General features: G+C 41.4%; 1 protein-coding gene across 4 annotated transcripts in view; it reads left to right on the top strand.

Moving 5' to 3' along the window:
* Positions 1 to 14,920, top strand: part of AP3D1 (adaptor related protein complex 3 subunit delta 1) — a 167,653-nt gene extending 152,733 nt beyond the window's left edge. For all 4 annotated transcript variants that reach the window (XM_077475978.1, XM_077475979.1, XM_077475980.1 and 1 more), the window contains 4 exons: positions 3,663 to 3,748; positions 8,344 to 8,465; positions 8,553 to 8,632; positions 12,551 to 14,920. In XM_077475978.1, the coding sequence (XP_077332104.1) occupies positions 3,663 to 3,748; positions 8,344 to 8,465; positions 8,553 to 8,632; positions 12,551 to 12,646 (384 nt within the window). In that variant the 3' untranslated portion in view covers positions 12,647 to 14,920. The remainder of the gene's footprint in view (positions 1 to 3,662; positions 3,749 to 8,343; positions 8,466 to 8,552; positions 8,633 to 12,550) is intronic.
* Positions 14,921 to 18,941: the final 4,021 nt, after the last annotated feature.

Raw genomic sequence — 18,941 nt, forward strand, 5'->3', positions numbered from 1 at the left:
CAGTGTGAACCCAGCCTAATAAGCGATCATTTTTCTGATCGCCGTATTAGTGTCACAGGTGACGCTAGTTAGGCAGGTAGGTATTTAGGTTCGCCGCAGCTTTTTATAGCGCCAGGGACCCCCATATACTACCGCATAAAGCCCCCTGATTGCCCCCTAGTTAACCCTTTCACCAGTGATCACCATATAACTGTTACAGGTGACGCTGGTTGGTTAGTTATTTTTTTTTGTTTCAGGGCACCCGCCATTTATTACCTAATAAAGGTTTAACCCCCTGATCACCCGGCGGGTGTCATTTGTGACTAATAACTGTTAGGGCAGTTAGGGTTAGCCCCCTTTAGTTCTAAGGTACCCCCCTAACCCCCCCAATAAAGGTTTAACCCCGTGATCACCCCCCGTCGCCAGTGTCACTAAGGCTGGGTTCACATTGCAGCGGTTTATGAGAACGGATGTGATTCGCACCGCACTGCAGTGCAAATCACATCCGATCTCTGTGCGATTCGAGTTCAGCCATTCGCCGCACCCGCCGCACCCGCCACACCCGCCGCACCCGCCGCAAATTCGCACGGGACCCTTTTTTTGGCCCGCAGCAGAATCGGATCGCATGGGTGTTCACACCATGCGATCCGAGTTTGCAGATCGCACTGCGATATGCGAACTGATCTGGGGGTGTCAGTAACATTTCACTGACACTCCCAGCAGTTCGCATAGGGCAGTGTGAACTGCCGCCGGGAGGCATGCGATGCGGGAACCCGCCGCGCATTCGTGGCGTTCCCGCATCGCTCCAGTGTGAACCCAGCCTAATAAGCGATCGTTTTTCTGATCGCTGTATTAGTGTCACAGGTGACGCTAGTTAGGCAGGTAGGTATTTAGGTTCGCCGCAGCTTTTTATAGCGCCAGGGACCCCCATATACTACCGCATAAAGCCCCCTGATTGCCCCCTAGTTAACCCTTTCACCAGTGATCACCATATAACTGTTACAGGTGACGCTGGTTGGTTAGTTATTTTTTTATAGTTTCAGGGCACCCGCCATTTATTACCTAGTCTCACTAGTGTACCCCTAAATTTAGGGGTGTCTACTTTCCAAAATGGGGTCATTTGGGGGGGTTTGTGCCATCTTGGCATTTTATGGCCTTCAAAACTGTAACGCCCTTAGAAAGCCTGAAGGCGGTGCTTGGTTTTCGGGGCCCCGTACGCGGCTAGGCTCCCAAAAAGTCCCACATATGTGGTATCCCCGTACTCAGGAGAAGCAGCAGAATTTATTTTGGGGTGTCATTTCACATATGCCCATGGCATGCGTGAGCAATATATCATTTAGTGACAACTTTGTGAAAAAAAAAAAAAAAAAAAAAAGTTTGTAATTTTCCCGCAACTTGTGGCAAAATATAAAATATTCCATGGACTCAACATGCCTCTCAGCAAATAGCTTGGGGTGTCTACTTTCTAAAATGGGGTCATTTGTGGGGGTTTTGTGCCATCTTGGCATTTTATGGCCTTCAAAACTGTAATAGGTAGTGAGAAGTGAACTCAAAAATTTACGCCCTTAGAAAGCCTGAAGGCGGTGCTTGGTTTTCGGGGCCCCGTACGCGGCTAGGCTCCCAAAAAGTCCCACATATGTGGTATCCCCGTACTCAGGAGAAGCAGCAGAATTTATTTTGGGGTGTCATTTCACATATGCCCATGGCATGTGTGAGCAATATATCATTTAGTGACAACTTTGTGAAAAAAAAAAAAAAAAAAAAAAAGTTTGTAATTTTCCCGCAACTTGTGGCAAAATATAAAATATTCCATGAACTCAACATGCCTCTCAGCAAATAGCTTGGGGTGTCTACTTTCTAAAATGGGGTCATTTGTGGGGGTTTTGTGCCATCTTGGCATTTTATGGCCTTCAAAACTGTAATAGGTAGTGAGAAGTGAACTCAAAAATGTACGCCCTTAGAAAGCCTGAAGGCGGTGCTTGGTTTTCGGGGCCCCGTACGCGGCTAGGCTCCCAAAAAGTCCCACATATGTGGTATCCCCGTACTCAGGAGAAGCAGCAGAATTTATTTTGGGGTATTATTTCACATACGCCCATAGCATGTGTGAGCAATATATCATTTAGTGACAACTTTGTGTAAAAAAAAAAAAAAATTTTTTTTTTTGTCATTATTCAATCGCTTGAGGCAAAAAAATAAAATATTCAATGGGCTCAACATGCCTCTTATCAATTTCCTTAGGGGGTCTACTTTCCAAAATGGGGTCATTTGGGGGGGTTTTGTACTGCCCTGCCATTTTAGCACCTCAAGAAATGAGATAGGCAGTCGTAAACTAAAAGCTGCGTAAATTGCAGAAAACGTACCTTAGTTTGTAGATGTGACAACTTTTGCGCAAACCAATAAATATACAATTATTGACTTTTTTTTTACCAAAGACATGTGGCTGAATACATTTTGGCCTAAATGTATGACTAAAATTGAGTTTATTGGATTTTTCTAATAACAAAAAGTAGAAAATATCATTTTTTTTCAAAATTTGCGGTCTTTTTACGTTTATATCGCAAAAAATAAAAATCGCAGAGGCAATCAAATACCATCAAAAGAAAGCTCTATTTGTGGGAAGAAAAGGACGCAAATTTTGTTTGGGTACAACATTGCATGACCGCGCAATTACCAGTTAAAGCAGCGCAGTGCCAAAGTGTAAAAAGACCTCTGGTCATTTACCAGCAAAATGGTCCGGTCTGAAAGTGGTTAATAAAAAGTTTACTAATTTAAGTGATTTCCATTTCCTTCACAAATGTTTTCTGTACCAGTAAAATACACTTGTTAAGGTTTTTTTTTGTTTGTTTTGTTTTTTGTCCCCCCTTATAAAGGTCCGCTTCTTAGCAAAATACTAAAGTCTTTTTTAGCTGATGTTGATAGTCATAGATGCCAGATGATAGATTATGCACATTTTTTTTAATGTTTGTTTTATTTTATTTTTGTTAATAACCATAGATATGTGTGTGTATGTTTTCTTGCTGTGTTCAAGCACATTCTCTTTCTTCTGGCTCTTTTTTTTTTTTTTTCTCTTTACACTTTGGTTCCTAAATTATGTAATTCAGTGTGTGACATTATATGCAGGGTAAAGCATTCATTCTGACTATATAGCTGCTTTAGATGTAGCAGTGTTTTTTTGTTTGTGGAGCAGCAGTTAGTCTCAGTCACAGTGCAGCTTGCAGCATTTTCCCTGCCAGCAGATGGTGCAGGAACTGACAGCTGTCAATGACACCTGGAATCCCATGCTAAGCCCTGAAGATTCTAGGCTTAAAGTTTTGCTACAAACTGCTCAGTAAAAGTACCATATAATGCTCTCATTCAGACACGGTCTTCCTGAAATCATCAGGATTTCCTGTAAAGGTCTGGGTGTCATCTTTAATTAAGCAGTTGGTCCCTGATGCAATGATTAAGTAAATCATTGCATTCGTTATATACTGTTTTGATGTAACACATTGATGTTGTAACTTATGCGCATTAAGAAAATGTATTTAACAAATACAAATCTGTAGCGTGAACAGTGATGCCCAGTCAGCTCATAAGTCCCTACGAAGCTTGGTAGCACATTGGCTGTAGTTACACTTACTGTGTTCATTTGAAACTCTCTTAAATCTACAATTTCTGACTTCAAGAATTCTTTGCTTTTGCAGGATGATGATGGCTCCTCTCATGAGAAACTTGACTTCAAAATCCATTTCAGTTGTTCATCATATTTAATTATGACCCCTTGTTACAGGTATGTTCTTTGACTGTTTCATTTTTGTATACACTGAAGGAATCATGCAAATCACTGGTGCTGAAGAGGTCTTAGTGAGCTTGGTCCCAGCACAAGGCAGTGGTGCTGGTTGTATGCATATACAGGTGCATCTCATAAAATTAGAATATTATCAAAAAGTAAATTCATTTCAGTAATTCAATTCAAAAGGTGAAACTCTTATTTTATAGATTCTTTACACACAGAATTATATAATTCAAGCATTTCTTTCTTTTCATTTTGATGATTATGACTTACAGCTAGTGAAAACCCCAAATTCATTATCTCAGAACATTAAAATATTACAGATGACCAATAAAAGAAAAGATTTTTAATACAGACATGTTGGCTTACTGAAAAGTATGTCCATATACAGTATAATATGCACTCAATACTTGGTTTTGAACACCTTTTGCATGACTTATTGCATGACTTATTGCATCAATGCGGCGTGGCATGGAGGCGATCAACCTGTGGTACTGCTGAGGTGTCATGGAGGCCCAGGTTGCTTTTATAGCGGCTTTCAGCTCTTCTGCATTGTTGGGTCTGGTGTCCCGTCTTCCTCTTGACAAGACCCCACAAATTCTCTATAGGACGTGGGTCAGACGAGTTTGCTGGCCAATCAAGCACAGTGATATCTTGATCATTAAACCAGCTATTGGTACTTTTGGCAGGTGCCAATCCCGCTAGAAAATTAAATCGGCATCTCCATAAAGCCGGTCAGCAGAGGGAAGCATGAAGTGCTCTAGAATTTCCTGGTAGAGGGCTGTGCAGACTTTGGACTTGATAAAACACAGTGGACCAACACCAGCAGATGACATGGCTCCCCAAATTATCACAGACTGTGGAAAATGTGAATTTCATTTGGTAATCAAGGTCCCAGAGTCTAAAGGAAGAGTGGACAGGCACAGAATCCAAGTCGCATGAGGTCCAGTGTGAAGTTTCCAGTCAGTGATGATTTGTTTGTGTTTGGCCAGCAAACTTGCCTGACCTAAACCCCATAGAGAATTTGTGGGGGATTGTCAAGAGGAAGATGAGACGCCAGACCCAACAATGCAGAAGAGGTGAAAGCCACTATCAAAGCAACCTGGACTTCCATAACATCTCAGCAGTCCCATAGGCTGAAAACCCTCTATGCCACACCACATTGATGCAGTAATTCATGCAAAAGGAGTCCTGACCAAGTATTGAGTGCATACTATACTGTACATGGACATACTTTTTCAGTAAGCCAACATTTCTGAATCTTTTTATTTTATTTTTTTATTGGTCTTTTATAATAATCAAATTTTCTGAGATACTGAATTTGGGGTTTTCACTAGCTTTAAGCCGTAATCATCAAAATTAAAAGAAAGAAATGCTTGAAATATAGCTTTCTGTGTGGAACGATTCTATATAAAATGAGTTTCACTTTTTGAATTCAATTACTGGAATAACTTTTTGATATTCAAATTTAATGAGATGCACCTGTATGTTGCAGCACAATGTTAAATCCCATCTGCGTACTGACACGCATATGGGTGCATCCAGCAACAACAGTTTAACCACTTCAGCCCGGAAGCCTTGGCTGCTCAATGACCAGGCCATTTTTTGCACTTCGGCACTGTGTCACTTTAACTGACAATTGCGCGGACTTGCGGCGCTGTACCCAAACAAAATTGTTCTTTTTTTCCCCACAAATAGAGCTTTCTTTTGGTGTTATTTGATTGCCTCTGCGGTTTTTATTTTTTGCGGTATAAACAAAAGAAGAGCAACAGTTTTGAAAAAAAAAACACTATCTTTTACTTTTTGCTATAATAAATATCCCACGTTTTTTTAATAAAAAAAATCATTTTTTCCTCAGTTTAGGCCAGTATGTATTTTTCTACATATTTTTGGTAAAAAAAAAGTGCAATAAGCGTATATTGATTGGTTTGCACAAAAGTTATAGCATCTACAAAATAGAGGATATATTTATGGCATTTTTATTATACATTTTTTAATTAGTAATGACGGCGTTTTGTGATTATTTATGGCCTAGCGGCCATAAGGTAAAGCATCGTAAGATAATGTTGATTTACTGAGCCAAGCTGGTCAGCAAGTGATTAACCTCCTCGCGCCCGCCCTATAGCCGAATGACGGCCGTAGAGCAGGCGCTTTCGTCCGGGTGGACGTCCTAATGTTTACTTCCGCAATGCGCGCCGCCGCGGGCGCGCATCGGGGAAGTTCTGTGGTTGCCGTGTCCCCCGGGGACAGGCAAACACAGATCGCTGTAAACGGCCAATCACAGCGGCCGTTTACAGCGCCATCGGCGTGTCCAATGGGAGATGATCTCATATGTAAACATATGAGATCATCTCTCAGCGCCGCTCTCCCTCCTCACACAGAGTGTGAGAAGGGAGAGATGAACGGCTGCAGCGGCCGTCAGTGTAAAAAAAAAAAAGTGCCATCCTCCCCCAGTGCCATCCGCCCCAGTGCCACCTGTTAGTGCTATCTGTCCCCAGTGCCACGTGTCATCAGTGCCACGTATTAGTGCCATCTGTCATCAGTGCCACGTATTAGTGCCATCTGTCATCAGTGCCACGTATTAGTGCCATCTGTCATCAGTGCCATTTGACATCAGTGCCACCTGTCAGTGTCACGTGCCATCTGTCATCAGTGTCACGCGTCATTGGTGCCACATATTAGTGCCATCTGTCATTGGTGGCACGTATTAGTGCCATCTGTCATCGGTGGCACGTATCAGTGCCACGTATTAGTGCCATCTGTCATCGGTGGCACGTATCAGTGCCACGTATTAGTGCCATCTGTCATCGGTGGCACGTATCAGTGCCACGTATTAGTGCCATCTGTCATCGGTGGCACGTATCAGTGCCACGTATTAGTGCCATCTGTCATCGGTGGCACGTATCAGTGCCACGTATTAGTGCCATCTGTCATCGGTGGCACGTATCAGTGCCACGTATTAGTGCCATCTGTCATCGGTGGCACGTATCAGTGCCATGTATTAGTGCCATCTGTCATCGGTGGCACGTATAAGTGTCATCTGTCATCAGTGTCACGTGTCATTGTCCTGGTGCTTCAAAAGTGTAATAAGTAGTCAACAAGTTAGATGTGTAATTTATGTTCCTAGAACACATGATGGTGCTCCCTGCATGTTGGGCCTCTCTATGTGGCCAGGCTGTGAAAAAGTCCCACACATGTGGTATTGTAATACTCAGGAGGAGTAGCAGAATTTTTTGGGGGGTGTCATTTGTGGTATACACATGCCACGTGAGAGAAATAACCTATTACAATGACAATTTTGTGGAGAAAAATAAAGAAAATGAAAAATCTTCATTTTGCAAAGAATTGTGGGAAAAAATGACAACATCAAAAAGCTCACCATGCCTCTTACTAAATACCTTGGAATGTCTACTTTCCAAAAAGGGGTCATTTGGGGGGTATTTGTACTTTCCTGGCTTGTTCGGGTCACAAGAAGCGAGATAGGCCACCAGTACATCAGATGTGATCAATTTTGTGCGATTCGCACCACAGCTTGTAGACTCTCTAACTTTCACAAAGACCAAATAATATCCACTAATTGGGGTTATTTTTACCAAAGATATGTAGCAGTATAAATTGTGGCCAAAATTTATGAAAAAAAATTAATAATTTGCATAATTCTGTCACAGAAACAAAGAAATATGCGTTTTTTTTTTCAAAATTTTCGGTCTTTTTTCATTTATAGCGCAAAAAATAAAAACCCCAGAGGTGATCAAATACCACCAAAAGAAAGCTCTATTTGTGGGAAAAAAAGGACAAAAAATTAATTTGGGTACAGTGTTGCATGACTGAGTAATTGTCATTCAAAGTGTGAGAGCACCGAAAGCTGGAAAATTGGTCTGGGCAGGAAGGGTGTTTAAGTGCCCAGTAAGCAAGTGGTTAACACACCTGTCGGGGAAAAGAAAACACATTTAGTACATTCTGAAGTACATGCACATTTTTGCCTTGTTTTATCACTTTAAACACACTGTAAGTAAAGAAAAATACCTGTTGATGTGGCGGAGATGCATTTAACTCCTAAGTCCTGTGAGATGCCTGCGCACTCTTCTTTTCTTCATAATAGACACTAAGTATTCTGTTGTCAAAGTTACAAACTAGAAGGGCTATTAAAACTTGTTAGTCTATTTGCAGAGTATACGTGGCTTTCTAACATAAAAACCAAGCACTAACCATGCCATTTTTGATTACCTCTCTATATGAAAACTCAGAAGGATGCTGTCTCTGCTGCTAGAAGTGGAGCAGTTTGTATTTATTCAGTTGTAACTTTTCACAGCATGTTATTTGCAGCATACCAGTAAAACAGCCAATTGATTTTCCCCTGACTTAAATTGTTTTCTTCTATATTTTTAATGCATAGACATGAACATAATAAGCAAAATATATGCAAAATCTTTAACGGTCTGTTACAGTGGGAAAAAATTGTTTAGCTTAAAGCACTAGTAACTTTTGTCTATGCAAGTTTTGTGTTTAATGTAGAACTGAACTGGGAATATAAATAAAAATAGTGCTCATGATGTCTTGGTTTATTTTTCTAATCCAAATATGCCCTCTAGTGATGCTTTTGCCAAGCTACTGGAGTCAGGAGACCTTAAAATGAGTTCCTTGAAAGCTGAAGATATAACTCTGTCTTTCCACCACCTGTTAGCAAAAATCTGTTTCTACCACCACTTTACAGGTGAGTATTACATCTGTTAACTTGCAGTGTTGAGCTTAGTTTATTGTGACCTTCACTTAATACTACTTATTCATATTGTGTTTTCAGTGGTTGAGCGAGTTGATTCCTGCTCATCGATGTACAGCCGGTCAATCCAGGGCCACCATGTTTGTCTACTAGTGAAAAAGGTATTGTCTCTGTTTGATGCTGTATGTTACATAGTTACGTAGTTGCATAGTTATTCAGTTTGAAAAAAGACACAAGTCCATCCAGTTCAACCACAAAAAAAATAATAATAATAATATCATACAATCCCATATACCCAATTCTATACCCACAGTTGATCCAGAGGAAGGCAAAAAACCCCAGCAGAGCATGATCCAATTTGCTAAAGCAGGGGAAAAAAATTCCTTCCTGATCCCCAAGAGGCAATCGGATTTTCCCTGGATCAACTTTACCTATAAATGTTAGTACCCAGTTATATTATGTACACTTAGGAAATAATCCAGGCCCTTCTTAAAGCAATCCACTGAGCTGGCCAGAACCACCTCTGCAGGGAGTCTATTCCACATTTTCACAGCTCTTGCTGTGAAAAAACCTTTCCATATTTGGAGATGAACTCTCTTTTCCTCTAGACTTAAAGAGTGCCCCCTTGTCCTCTTTGTTGACTGTAAAGTGAATAACTCGACACCAAGTTCACTATATGGACCCCTTATATATTTGTACATGTTGCTCATATCCCCACTTAATCTCCTCTTATCAAGAGTGAATAAATTCAGTTCCTCTAATCTTTCCTCATAGATGAGTTCCTCCATGCCTCTTATCAGTTTGGTTGCCCTTCTCTGCACTTTCTCCAGTTCCCCGATATCCTTTTTGAGAACTGGTGCCCAAAACTGAACTGCATATTCCAGATGAGGTCTTACTAATGATTTGAACAGGGGCAAAATGATATCTCTCTCTGGAGTCCATACCTCTCTTAATACAGGAAAGGACTTTGCTCGCTTTGGAAACCGCAGCTTGGCATTGCATGCTATTATTGAGCTTATGATCTACCAAAACCCCCAGATCCTTCTCCACTATGGATTCTCCCAGTTGTACTCCCCCTAGCGTGTATGATGCATGCATATTCTTAGCCCCAAAGTGCATAACTTTACATTTCTCAACATTAAACCTCATCTGCCACATAGTCATCCAATTAGACAGAGCATTGAGGTCGGCTTGTAAATTGGAGACATCTTGTAAGGACGTTATTCCACTGCATGTTGAATAAACCAAAATAAGATGGATGTGTTTCTTAGTGAAAGAGTCTGAGGATATTTATACACAGGAACAAAAATGTAACATTGCAATTTATCAGTCTTTAGATGTGTCAGCTGCATTCATTTTTCATTTTCTGTCTGTACAGGAAATACTTTCTGATCCTAGCATAAATGCAGTGTCCTTTTTTTACTTTCTATGATTTAACCACTTCAGCATCAGAAAGATTTACCCGCTTCCTGATCTGGCCATTTTTTGCGACAGCACTGCGATTTAACTGACAATTTTGCGGTCGTGCGCCCATTTATCCAAACAAAATTGAAGTCCTTTTTTCCCCACAAATAGAGCTTTCTTTTGGTGGTATTTGATCACTTCTGCGGTTTTTATTTTTTGCACTATAAACAAAAAAAGAGCAACAATTTTTAATTTTTTTTTTTTTACTTTTTGCTATAATAAATATCCCCGAATTAAAAAACAAATGTCTTCCTCGGTTTAGGCCAGGGGTCTCAAACTGGTGGCCCTCCAGCTGTTTTGAAACTACAAGTCCCATGAGGCATTGCAAGGCTGACAGTTACTGAAATGGATAAGAACTACTAACTAGTTTGAGGTTATCTACTGCTATTTCCAATTAAAAAGTATAAATGTGCATAGAAGTAAACACTCTCTGAGACACGTTCAGCTCAGGCTACTTCTATCTTCTCATTTATTCGTGGGCGGTGTTGATATTTTATACAGAAAGATACGTCATTGCTATGTCAGTCTAATTGGTACATCTTATTGGTTAAAATACAAGAGAAATGGAAAAACTTGATGCTTGAAGTTTGGTTGAAGCTGTTATCTCAAATGCATTCTTCTAACGCGTGGGATGTAGGGGGTGGACGCCATCTTTAAGAGTCAATCTGTATACTACATAATTAAGGAGCATAGAAACAGGTATAAACATAAGCAAATAGACATTTTCTGTATCATTATGTACATTAGATTCCTTAACATTACAAGCATTACTCCCACAGGCAGAGGCATGATGGGACTTGTAGTTTCACAACAGCTGGAGGGCCGCCAGTTTGAGACCCCTGGTTTAGGTCAATATAAATTCTACATATTTTTGGTAAAAATGGCAATAAGCGTATATTTAAAATATAAATTAAGCTTTGGCGCTAAAACCTTTTTGTGCACTGTGAATACTAAAATCATATATAAGTGTGAGATGATCTATTATCTCTGCTGGTGCTCTGGAGAATTTAAAACAAATTGCGGTGGAAACCTCTTAAAACCACTATATACGTGATATTAAAATGCGTGAAAAAAGAAAAGAGGATGTATGTCTGTTGATTTACACCTCAAAAATACACATATGTATTGGAAAAGTGGTGAATCAATCACATAAAAACAATTAAGAATACTACTGTGCTCGATAAACATACATAAACCAATATCTGAAAAATCATATGCAATATGTTCAAAGTGATAATCAAAAAGCGTTTTGTGAAAGTACCCAGAAAAAATAATAATAATAGTGACAAAAAATCTTATAATGTCCAACGGAAATTTTCAAAGTCGCATCAACTAGTTGCTGGAAAAACGCATGGAACTTTCATCAAATGAGGAAGGTAGAGTAAAGTGACTAGTGCAGAAGGGTTAAATGCATTCCTCTCCAGTGCGCCACTCTGTGTTAGGCAAAAGGTATATATATGTGCTCACCAGACAAAAAACCCTCAATGGGTTAATCGAGCAGCCACAGTATGAGCCACTGTGCAGCTTTCTTTAGGCTCTGCTTCTGCTATGCTGGGGAGATGCTTTACACTTTTCCTTCCACAAGTAGTCCGTTTAGCAATTATGCATGAAGGGAAACAGAAGTACAAACATAGTGCAATACTGTTGTTTGAACGTTTTTTTGTTTATTAAGAAGTCAGGTTACTCACAATATCCAAAGAGACAAAATCGCTTTCAAATTAGCCGCGCCGGCGTTGCTGCTTGTATACCAGTGTAATGTGCACGTTCTAGGCCACGCCCTACGCGTTTCGTCAGAGCGACGTCATCTCCAGTAGTGTGATTCTGTTTCACGTTGCACCATTCTGGGTTGTTCAAGTAGACCAGCTTTTAAGCTTATGGTTTTGCTGTTTGGTTTTCTTCGTTCCCTGTCAAGGCATACTTCACTGGTCATGTGAGCACTGTTTATCTTTTCGGAATCGGGCACTAGTTCCCAATTGAAAGCTATCACCTGGTTTTCTGTTTTCACTTTTTTTTCTACAGTGTGGAGCTTGCAGCCCCATCTGATGCCATTTTTGCGCAAGCTCCTTCAGAAAGCTCTGTGAGCTGTAATCCCTCAGTTTGCTTTTGTTGTCTTGGGTCTGTTGGCGTTTTTCCTGTGTTACCCTCCCCTTATTTGGGCTGTTGTTTGATGTCCTGGAAGTGAAAGACCACCTTTGTCCTTCAATCTACAAGAATTTAAAAAAGTATATAACTTTTTCATTGAGGCAAACTGGTTTCACCCCTCTGTGTTTTATGATCATGTGGTCGGTAGTGCTGTTACAAAACTGAGGCATGCTGGTAAGAGTTTATCCTGGACTGGTCATGTTGTTCCCAAATGTACCCTGTAGGTGTTTATGCATGTGAAATACATAACTTAGCCCCAGGTTCCATTAATATTCTTGGAGAGGAGAAATGTCCCTGTTATTACACAGTGTCCTCAGATGTACGAAGAATGTTTGTTTATTTTCTGGATATGTTTGGTGATAAAGAATGACCATTTCAGTGATTTTGTATGCTAAAAAAAAAATTACAGAAAACTGATCACCATTGCTATATCCATCTATAATTGAAGTTTGTATTTTTGTTCTTTTTTATAGGGTGAGAAGTCAATATCCATTGATGGCAAGTGCAGTGAAGCAACTCTCCTAAGCAGCCTTCTCAGTGAGATCAAATTGACACTGGCAGAGTCCTGAGCAAGGGGCCCTCTCTTATCCTTTTAAACCTCTCCTTTTTTTTTTCCTGTTACCATATGATGCACTTGGACAGAACTGAAAGTGTAAAGACTGACCTGCAAATGCATGATCAAGCCCCTCGTTACCTTAGAAGGCCCAATTTTACTGGAAATTTAGTTTTTTTCCCTTTTCTTTTGGTACCAACAATCTCATTTTAATATAAAATAGTAATTGCTCCTTTGCAGCAAATATTTTAATTAATTCCTTGCATTTTTGCTGTCCGAGACTCCTCTGATAAAAATTATTTAAATCCAATCTTCTTTTTTTTCGTTATGTATACACTATCAGAAAACACTAGAATTTGTTTTTGGATGTTTATAGGAGCTGCTTTGCTTGATTGGCAATCTGTTTGCTTCCTCCAAAAGATAGTGCTTTAAAGAAAGTTTGTAGCTCTGTAACTAAAAGATCCACACTGAGCATCCTACAAAAAGGTCTACTGAACTGCATATAATGGTTTACTTATGTTATGAGATTCATTTATTTGGGAATTATGTTCACTTGTTTAAGTGAACCAGTGTTTTTCAAACACCCATTCAGAGGATTTTAAAAATGGAGGAACTAGTCCTTCACTGGAATGGATGCTGGGAAGAAGCTGGTTTGTTTCATCAATAGAAAAGTGCACTGCCATTAGTAAATCAACCCCGGTTTTTCTGCTGAAAAATCAGAAATGTCCTCTGCGTCATTTTCAGTTTGCATGGATACTGGTGATGAGAGAATTCTTTAATACCCTTTATTTTGTTTTGTTTTTTCCACGGTCCTACTCATGTTTGGGCAAAGGGTCATGTGTTTTGTTTTTTTGGTCTATTGCACATTTAGTGGGCCAGAAACACATTCCTAAGGATAATTTTGCGGGCAGAAACTGGAAAATGAATCTATTTTCCTTTAGTGTGTCTTGTCTCTGTGTGTTTTCTTTTTTTGCCCAATGTTTATTTTATGTTGGCTGTACTTCTAAAGAAAGTTATATACATGTAAAAATATTGTGCTGTATAGTCTGTCGATCCTAAGTTAAAATGAGAGGCCTTTGCCATCATAAAAGCCTGAATATCATAACAAAAGTGCAAATCTGTAAAGATGAGGCTTATATGTACATGGACATTTGCAGGCGAAAAATATGCTTAATGTAAAAAAAAAACTGTTTTCCCATGCCCTTGGAAATCGTATGTGGGGATGCGTAGTCATTCACTTCTATGGCCAACTGTACGCCCCATCTGCAACTCTGCGGGTGCTAAAAAACGTGTTTTTTAGTGCTAGGCTTAGTTTATGCCTGTAAATGTTTGTGTGCATGAGGCCTAGAAGTAGTTGTGATACAGAATTTATGTTGGGATCAGTGGATATAACAGGTGGTGCCTTACTTCCTAACACATTTCCAAGTAGGACAGAAACAGTCATACAAATGACTGGTAAATAGGTTTTCCGATTATGTTGCCTAGGAAATAAAAGCCCAGGTTTTTTTTTTTTCGGACGTTTCATTTCTTGATATGTACTGCAAATTTATGGACTATTATACCACTATACTTGATAAAGGTGTAATTATTTTACAACTAATGAACATATGGCTACAGCAGTAAAAACTTACACAAATAATTGACTTTTGTTTTTAATAATGTTGGTCCTGCAGGGTAGGCTTAGTCTGGACACAAACATCATAAATATGGCACCCAGAAAACACTACTAGCACATTTTATATGTTAAGTGTGCATGAATATCCTAAATATTATTGCAAATTGCAAATTGGGAATCATTAAACCACAATCAAACTTAAAGGTAAACTGGTTATTATGTATTACAAATCTTCTGTACAAGAAGGCAGCTTTGTACTTTCCAAGAGCTTTAGACAATTAAGCATCCAAGATTGGTCTTGTTTGCCTACATGTATGTAGGCATTCTGTTGTGATACTTATATAGTATATGCCATTTACCTTTTTACTATGTCATCTCCTCTCTGCCCTGCTTTTTGGAGCATTGTGTGTCCAGATGCTGATCTCAAATACCAGGTTATCTTGAGAAGTTGGTCAAGTTTCCATTATGTTTTTTGTTCCCTTCTATGTCCCCAGCTACATTCGCATGTAGAATATCTTCTATCCAGAACCCTGTTTGGTGATTTTAGAAGTTTTCAGTCTGTATGTGTTAAATTTGCTATTCACATTCCCTTAAGGAGGACTGAAAAAAGGTACCACAAAAGCTGCTGTAATTGTGTCAAGATGATCCACAATAAAATATGAAATGGTTATGAAATTGTGTGCATCTTATTCTATATTTAATATTTGTATATTTAAAAAGACGAGAGCCCTGTTACTGAACTTACAATGTATAGCAGCATTTCTAGGTGGGGTGAGCTTTGTGCTCAGGATGAATGAGTTTGACCTGAACCCAATCTGTTCACAGTTTGGCGTACTAACTGGCCATATTTGCCAGTTCACCCACCTGTTAGATTTCCAGCAATAAATAGCCGGAGGTTCTGTTATTTAGCCACGGTATCCCTACCACATCAAAATGACACGTCTACATCAGCTACTTTTTATAGTTGCAAACAAGCCAGTGGGGATCATGGGCAACATCATTAACAAAGTATTATCATGACCAGATTTGGTCCATGACCTCACCCAGGATCCCAGGTACTGCTGTTTACATTTAAGAAGCGATAGGGACCTGTCGTTTGCAGTGGGTGAGGCTCATCATTTTTGGAGTGTCAGCATCGTCTGGCGTCACTCAGCCTGATTGACATGGATCTGTATTGCTGGATTGTGTGATTGACCTGGGTTTGAGTTTAAATTATGATTGTTTTTTTTCTGTGGTGTGAGTGTTTTATTAATTATTTTAAAAAAAAAATGAAAATCGGTAACAAGAAGTGCCACCATATACTGGGGGGGGGGGAGGGGTGGATATACAAAAAGCTCCCTTATTCTAAAGGGGCTTCCAGATTCAGATCAGTCCACCCCTGCAGACCCACACATCCCCATCAACACAGGGCATTGCCAGGGTGTCTTGCAAGGATGGTGGAGAGACTTCGCCCACCCTCCTTGTAATGTACCCTACCTGTGTTGAGGATCAAAACCCAAAATTCCCAACACACATGTTCCTGAAAATGGCTGGAAACTGAAGACATTTGAAGCTGGAAGTATGTCATTAGCACACAAAGGTTTTCCAGAATAGGTCCAAGGCTTTATTTAGCAATTACATCACCATCATCATCACATTGGTAGGTTGTAGTTCTTTTTATACGACTCTGCTTTCTACTATAGCCATACTGGTGGGGAGGCAGGAATTTTTTGTAAAAATGAATGTGCACTTGGCAAAGACATGCTTCCGGAAAAAATATTGACGGCGTCTATAATGGAATTTATCTCCCCAAAGAGAAATCTCCCACTCTTCGCAATCTTCCTCTTTATTCATGTCATCAGTTATCGGCAGCACTTATATTTGTGAGCAGCTATTTTTCAAAGATGAAGCACACAAAGGGCAAAATTAAAATCAAAATATCTGATGAGCACCTTGAGAATTGCTAATCTATCAATCAAACCAGATATTGATGCGTTCGTTTTTTAAAAACAGTGTCACATATTGCACTAGTTTTATGTTGCCCTCTTTTATAATAGTAAAAAAAAAGTTTTATTACTCAGAATAGGTACATTATGTTGATCAATGGTTATTAACTTGTGTTCTGCCCGACTTTGCTCTTCAGCTATCCTTATTGTTGGTGTATTTTATGTGTGGCCCAAAAATATTCTTCCTATAGGGCCCAGGAAGGTCAAAAGGTTTTAAGCCAAAAACCCAAACCACAAAATCTGTTCAGGTGGTGGTGGGGGAAGAGGTAATTTTTGGCTGTAAACTGGTCTGTGTGATATGCCCTCCTGAGCCCTGCACTCTGTACATTACACACTCCTGAACCCTGTACAGTTTGTGGTACATTTCATACTTCTGACCACTGGACTCTGCACAACGGGCTGTATATGATATACTCCACTGGACAGCTACGTAGTGCTATATTTTGCACTGCATACTTTTGACCAAAGTGTTTATTGCCTCAACAGTTGCCTTTTGCGAACTAATCACTATTTCTCTTTCGCTCATCGACTGACACAGCTTCAGTAATCTTGACCGTAGGGTTATTACGCCACCTTCAGAAGAGGACTAGGCAGAACATGTAATAAATGTGAAAAACAGAACTGTACACTTCCGTCCAGGTGGCGGTCCCTCTGGCAATCCCTCAGCCTGCTTCCTGCAGCTCAGTTTTTTTCTACCTAGTGAAGAAGGACCTAGGCTCCCTGCAGGACCATTGGTCCTGGGGATTTTTTCTGGATTTTTGCCTTTTGCGCAGGATTTTAAGATCCTGTGATCTTCTATCAACAGCTGTCTGGGTGACGAGCTGGATAATATAAATCCTTATAGTCTCCCCAGCCTGGTCATCGAGCGTGTGCAGGCCTTAGCTGCGCGCTGGATCGACCATGACATGCCCCTCAGGGTCCAGGGTCGGCAGGTGAGCGCAATGCTCTGGGGCACACATGACCAGGCTACGGATGGCTTTTCAGTGTGCCATGGCCTGCAGCCAACCCGTACTGCTTGGGTGTGGGTCTGTGATGGGTTGTCTCCAGCTCATCCGGATGGTAAGTACAGCTCTCCCTGTCTCTGCAGGACAGAACAGCTGGGCATTCCCTGGGAGGTCGATTGGGGGGGTCCCTTTTCTCCCTTTCTTCTCTCCCTGTCTCTGTCCCCCCCCCCCCCCCCCCCCCCCCCCCCGCGGGGGATGCTACATGACTGGGCTGTAGTGCGGTGTGTGTACCTGGGCCACGGGGGCTCTGATCCTTGTTTGGGGGCTGCTCTGGCTGTCTGTGTCCCTGGGCTGTCATCTGTCTCTGGTGTCTGTGAGCTCTGCATGTGCTGCCTTCATAGCGCTGACTGCCACCATTGTCTGTGTATTCTCTGTGTACAGCATGATTGTCGTCCATTTTCTGTTAGCCTCTGAGAAGCATGGTCGGCAGTCATTTTCCCTGTGATTTTCTTTTTTTCTATACAAGGGCGCCCAGCGGCCTTTTTCTTTTATCCTCCGTGCGGTTTCTCTCCACAGCGCTGGTTCCATGTGCCTCTGAACAGCGCAGTTTTTGTTCCTGGACACTTGTGAGCTGACACAGCCATCAGCAACAGCATGACGCAGCACTCGGTCAGGGTGGTAAGTCCTGCGGTGGGGGCCCCTCAGTCTGTAGCAGCTAGGAGGGTGGGATTGAGCACCTTGTCCCAAGTCTCCAAGGGTGGCAGACAGGGTGGGTCAGCATGGCGTCAGAAGCTGGCGTTTATTCCCCAGACCTCCCTGCAATTGGAACCGGCTCGTCTGTAAATAGTGCAGTGCCTTTGGACGCTTTGTCTGTGGTCCTTGAAACGTTCGTTGCCAGGGTGGAGGCAGCATGCGGGCGGAAGGGGGTTAAAAGTAGCCCCGTCCTCCGGGGAGAGCTCTGATTCAGACTCAGGCTCTGCAGTGACTGGGCGCCCCTGTTCTGATGTGTCAGAGGATGCTGACCAGGACCGATTCGACAGTGAAGATGACTCAGCGCTAGTTGGAGAACTTATCACCGCTGTGCATGATACCCTGAAAATCCAGGATCCGCTGCCGAGGTGTCGGTCCCTTTTTGGGTCCCGTAAGCCAGCCCATACACCGAAGGTATTTCCGTATCTGACTTACTTTGATAAGTTCATATACAAGGAATGGGGAAGCCTGCAACTGACCTTTTCGGTCCCAAAAAGAATGGTGGTGCATTACCCCTTTGATACTGGGGGAGCCGACCATTTTTTAAGAAGGCTCTCCCGTTCTTAAAAAATGGTCGGCTCCCCCAGTATCCAGGTTAAACAAAGTAACCACGATCCCAGTAGAAGGGGCTCCTGCATTCAAGGACCCTACCGACAGGAGGGCCGAGGCAGTGGCCCGGTCCATGTTTACAGTAGTGGGGTCAGCGCTATGACCGGCACTGGCCACGGCATTAGTTTCACAGACCCTTACTGAGTGGGTAAAACGATTGCACCATGAATTGTAAAAGCAGCAGTCTCCTTCAGTCTGCATGGAGCTAGCAGACCAGTTGGTGCACGGCCTTAAGTATGTCTGTGATGCGCTTCCCTTGCTCTCCAAAGTATCAGTATCGACAGTGGTGCTGCGGAACCTGATCTGGCTGAAATGCTGATCTGCGGACCCAGCATCTAAGGAAGCATTTATGGATTTGCCCTTCCTTGGTGAGCGGCTGCAATTAAGAATGTCACAGGTGGAAAGAGC

Source organism: Lithobates pipiens, unplaced genomic scaffold, assembly GCF_037356315.1.
Source record: "Lithobates pipiens isolate NorthernLeopardFrog02 unplaced genomic scaffold, aLitPip1_a1.2 Scaffold_13, whole genome shotgun sequence".
Lineage (NCBI taxonomy): Eukaryota > Metazoa > Chordata > Amphibia > Anura > Ranidae > Lithobates > Lithobates pipiens.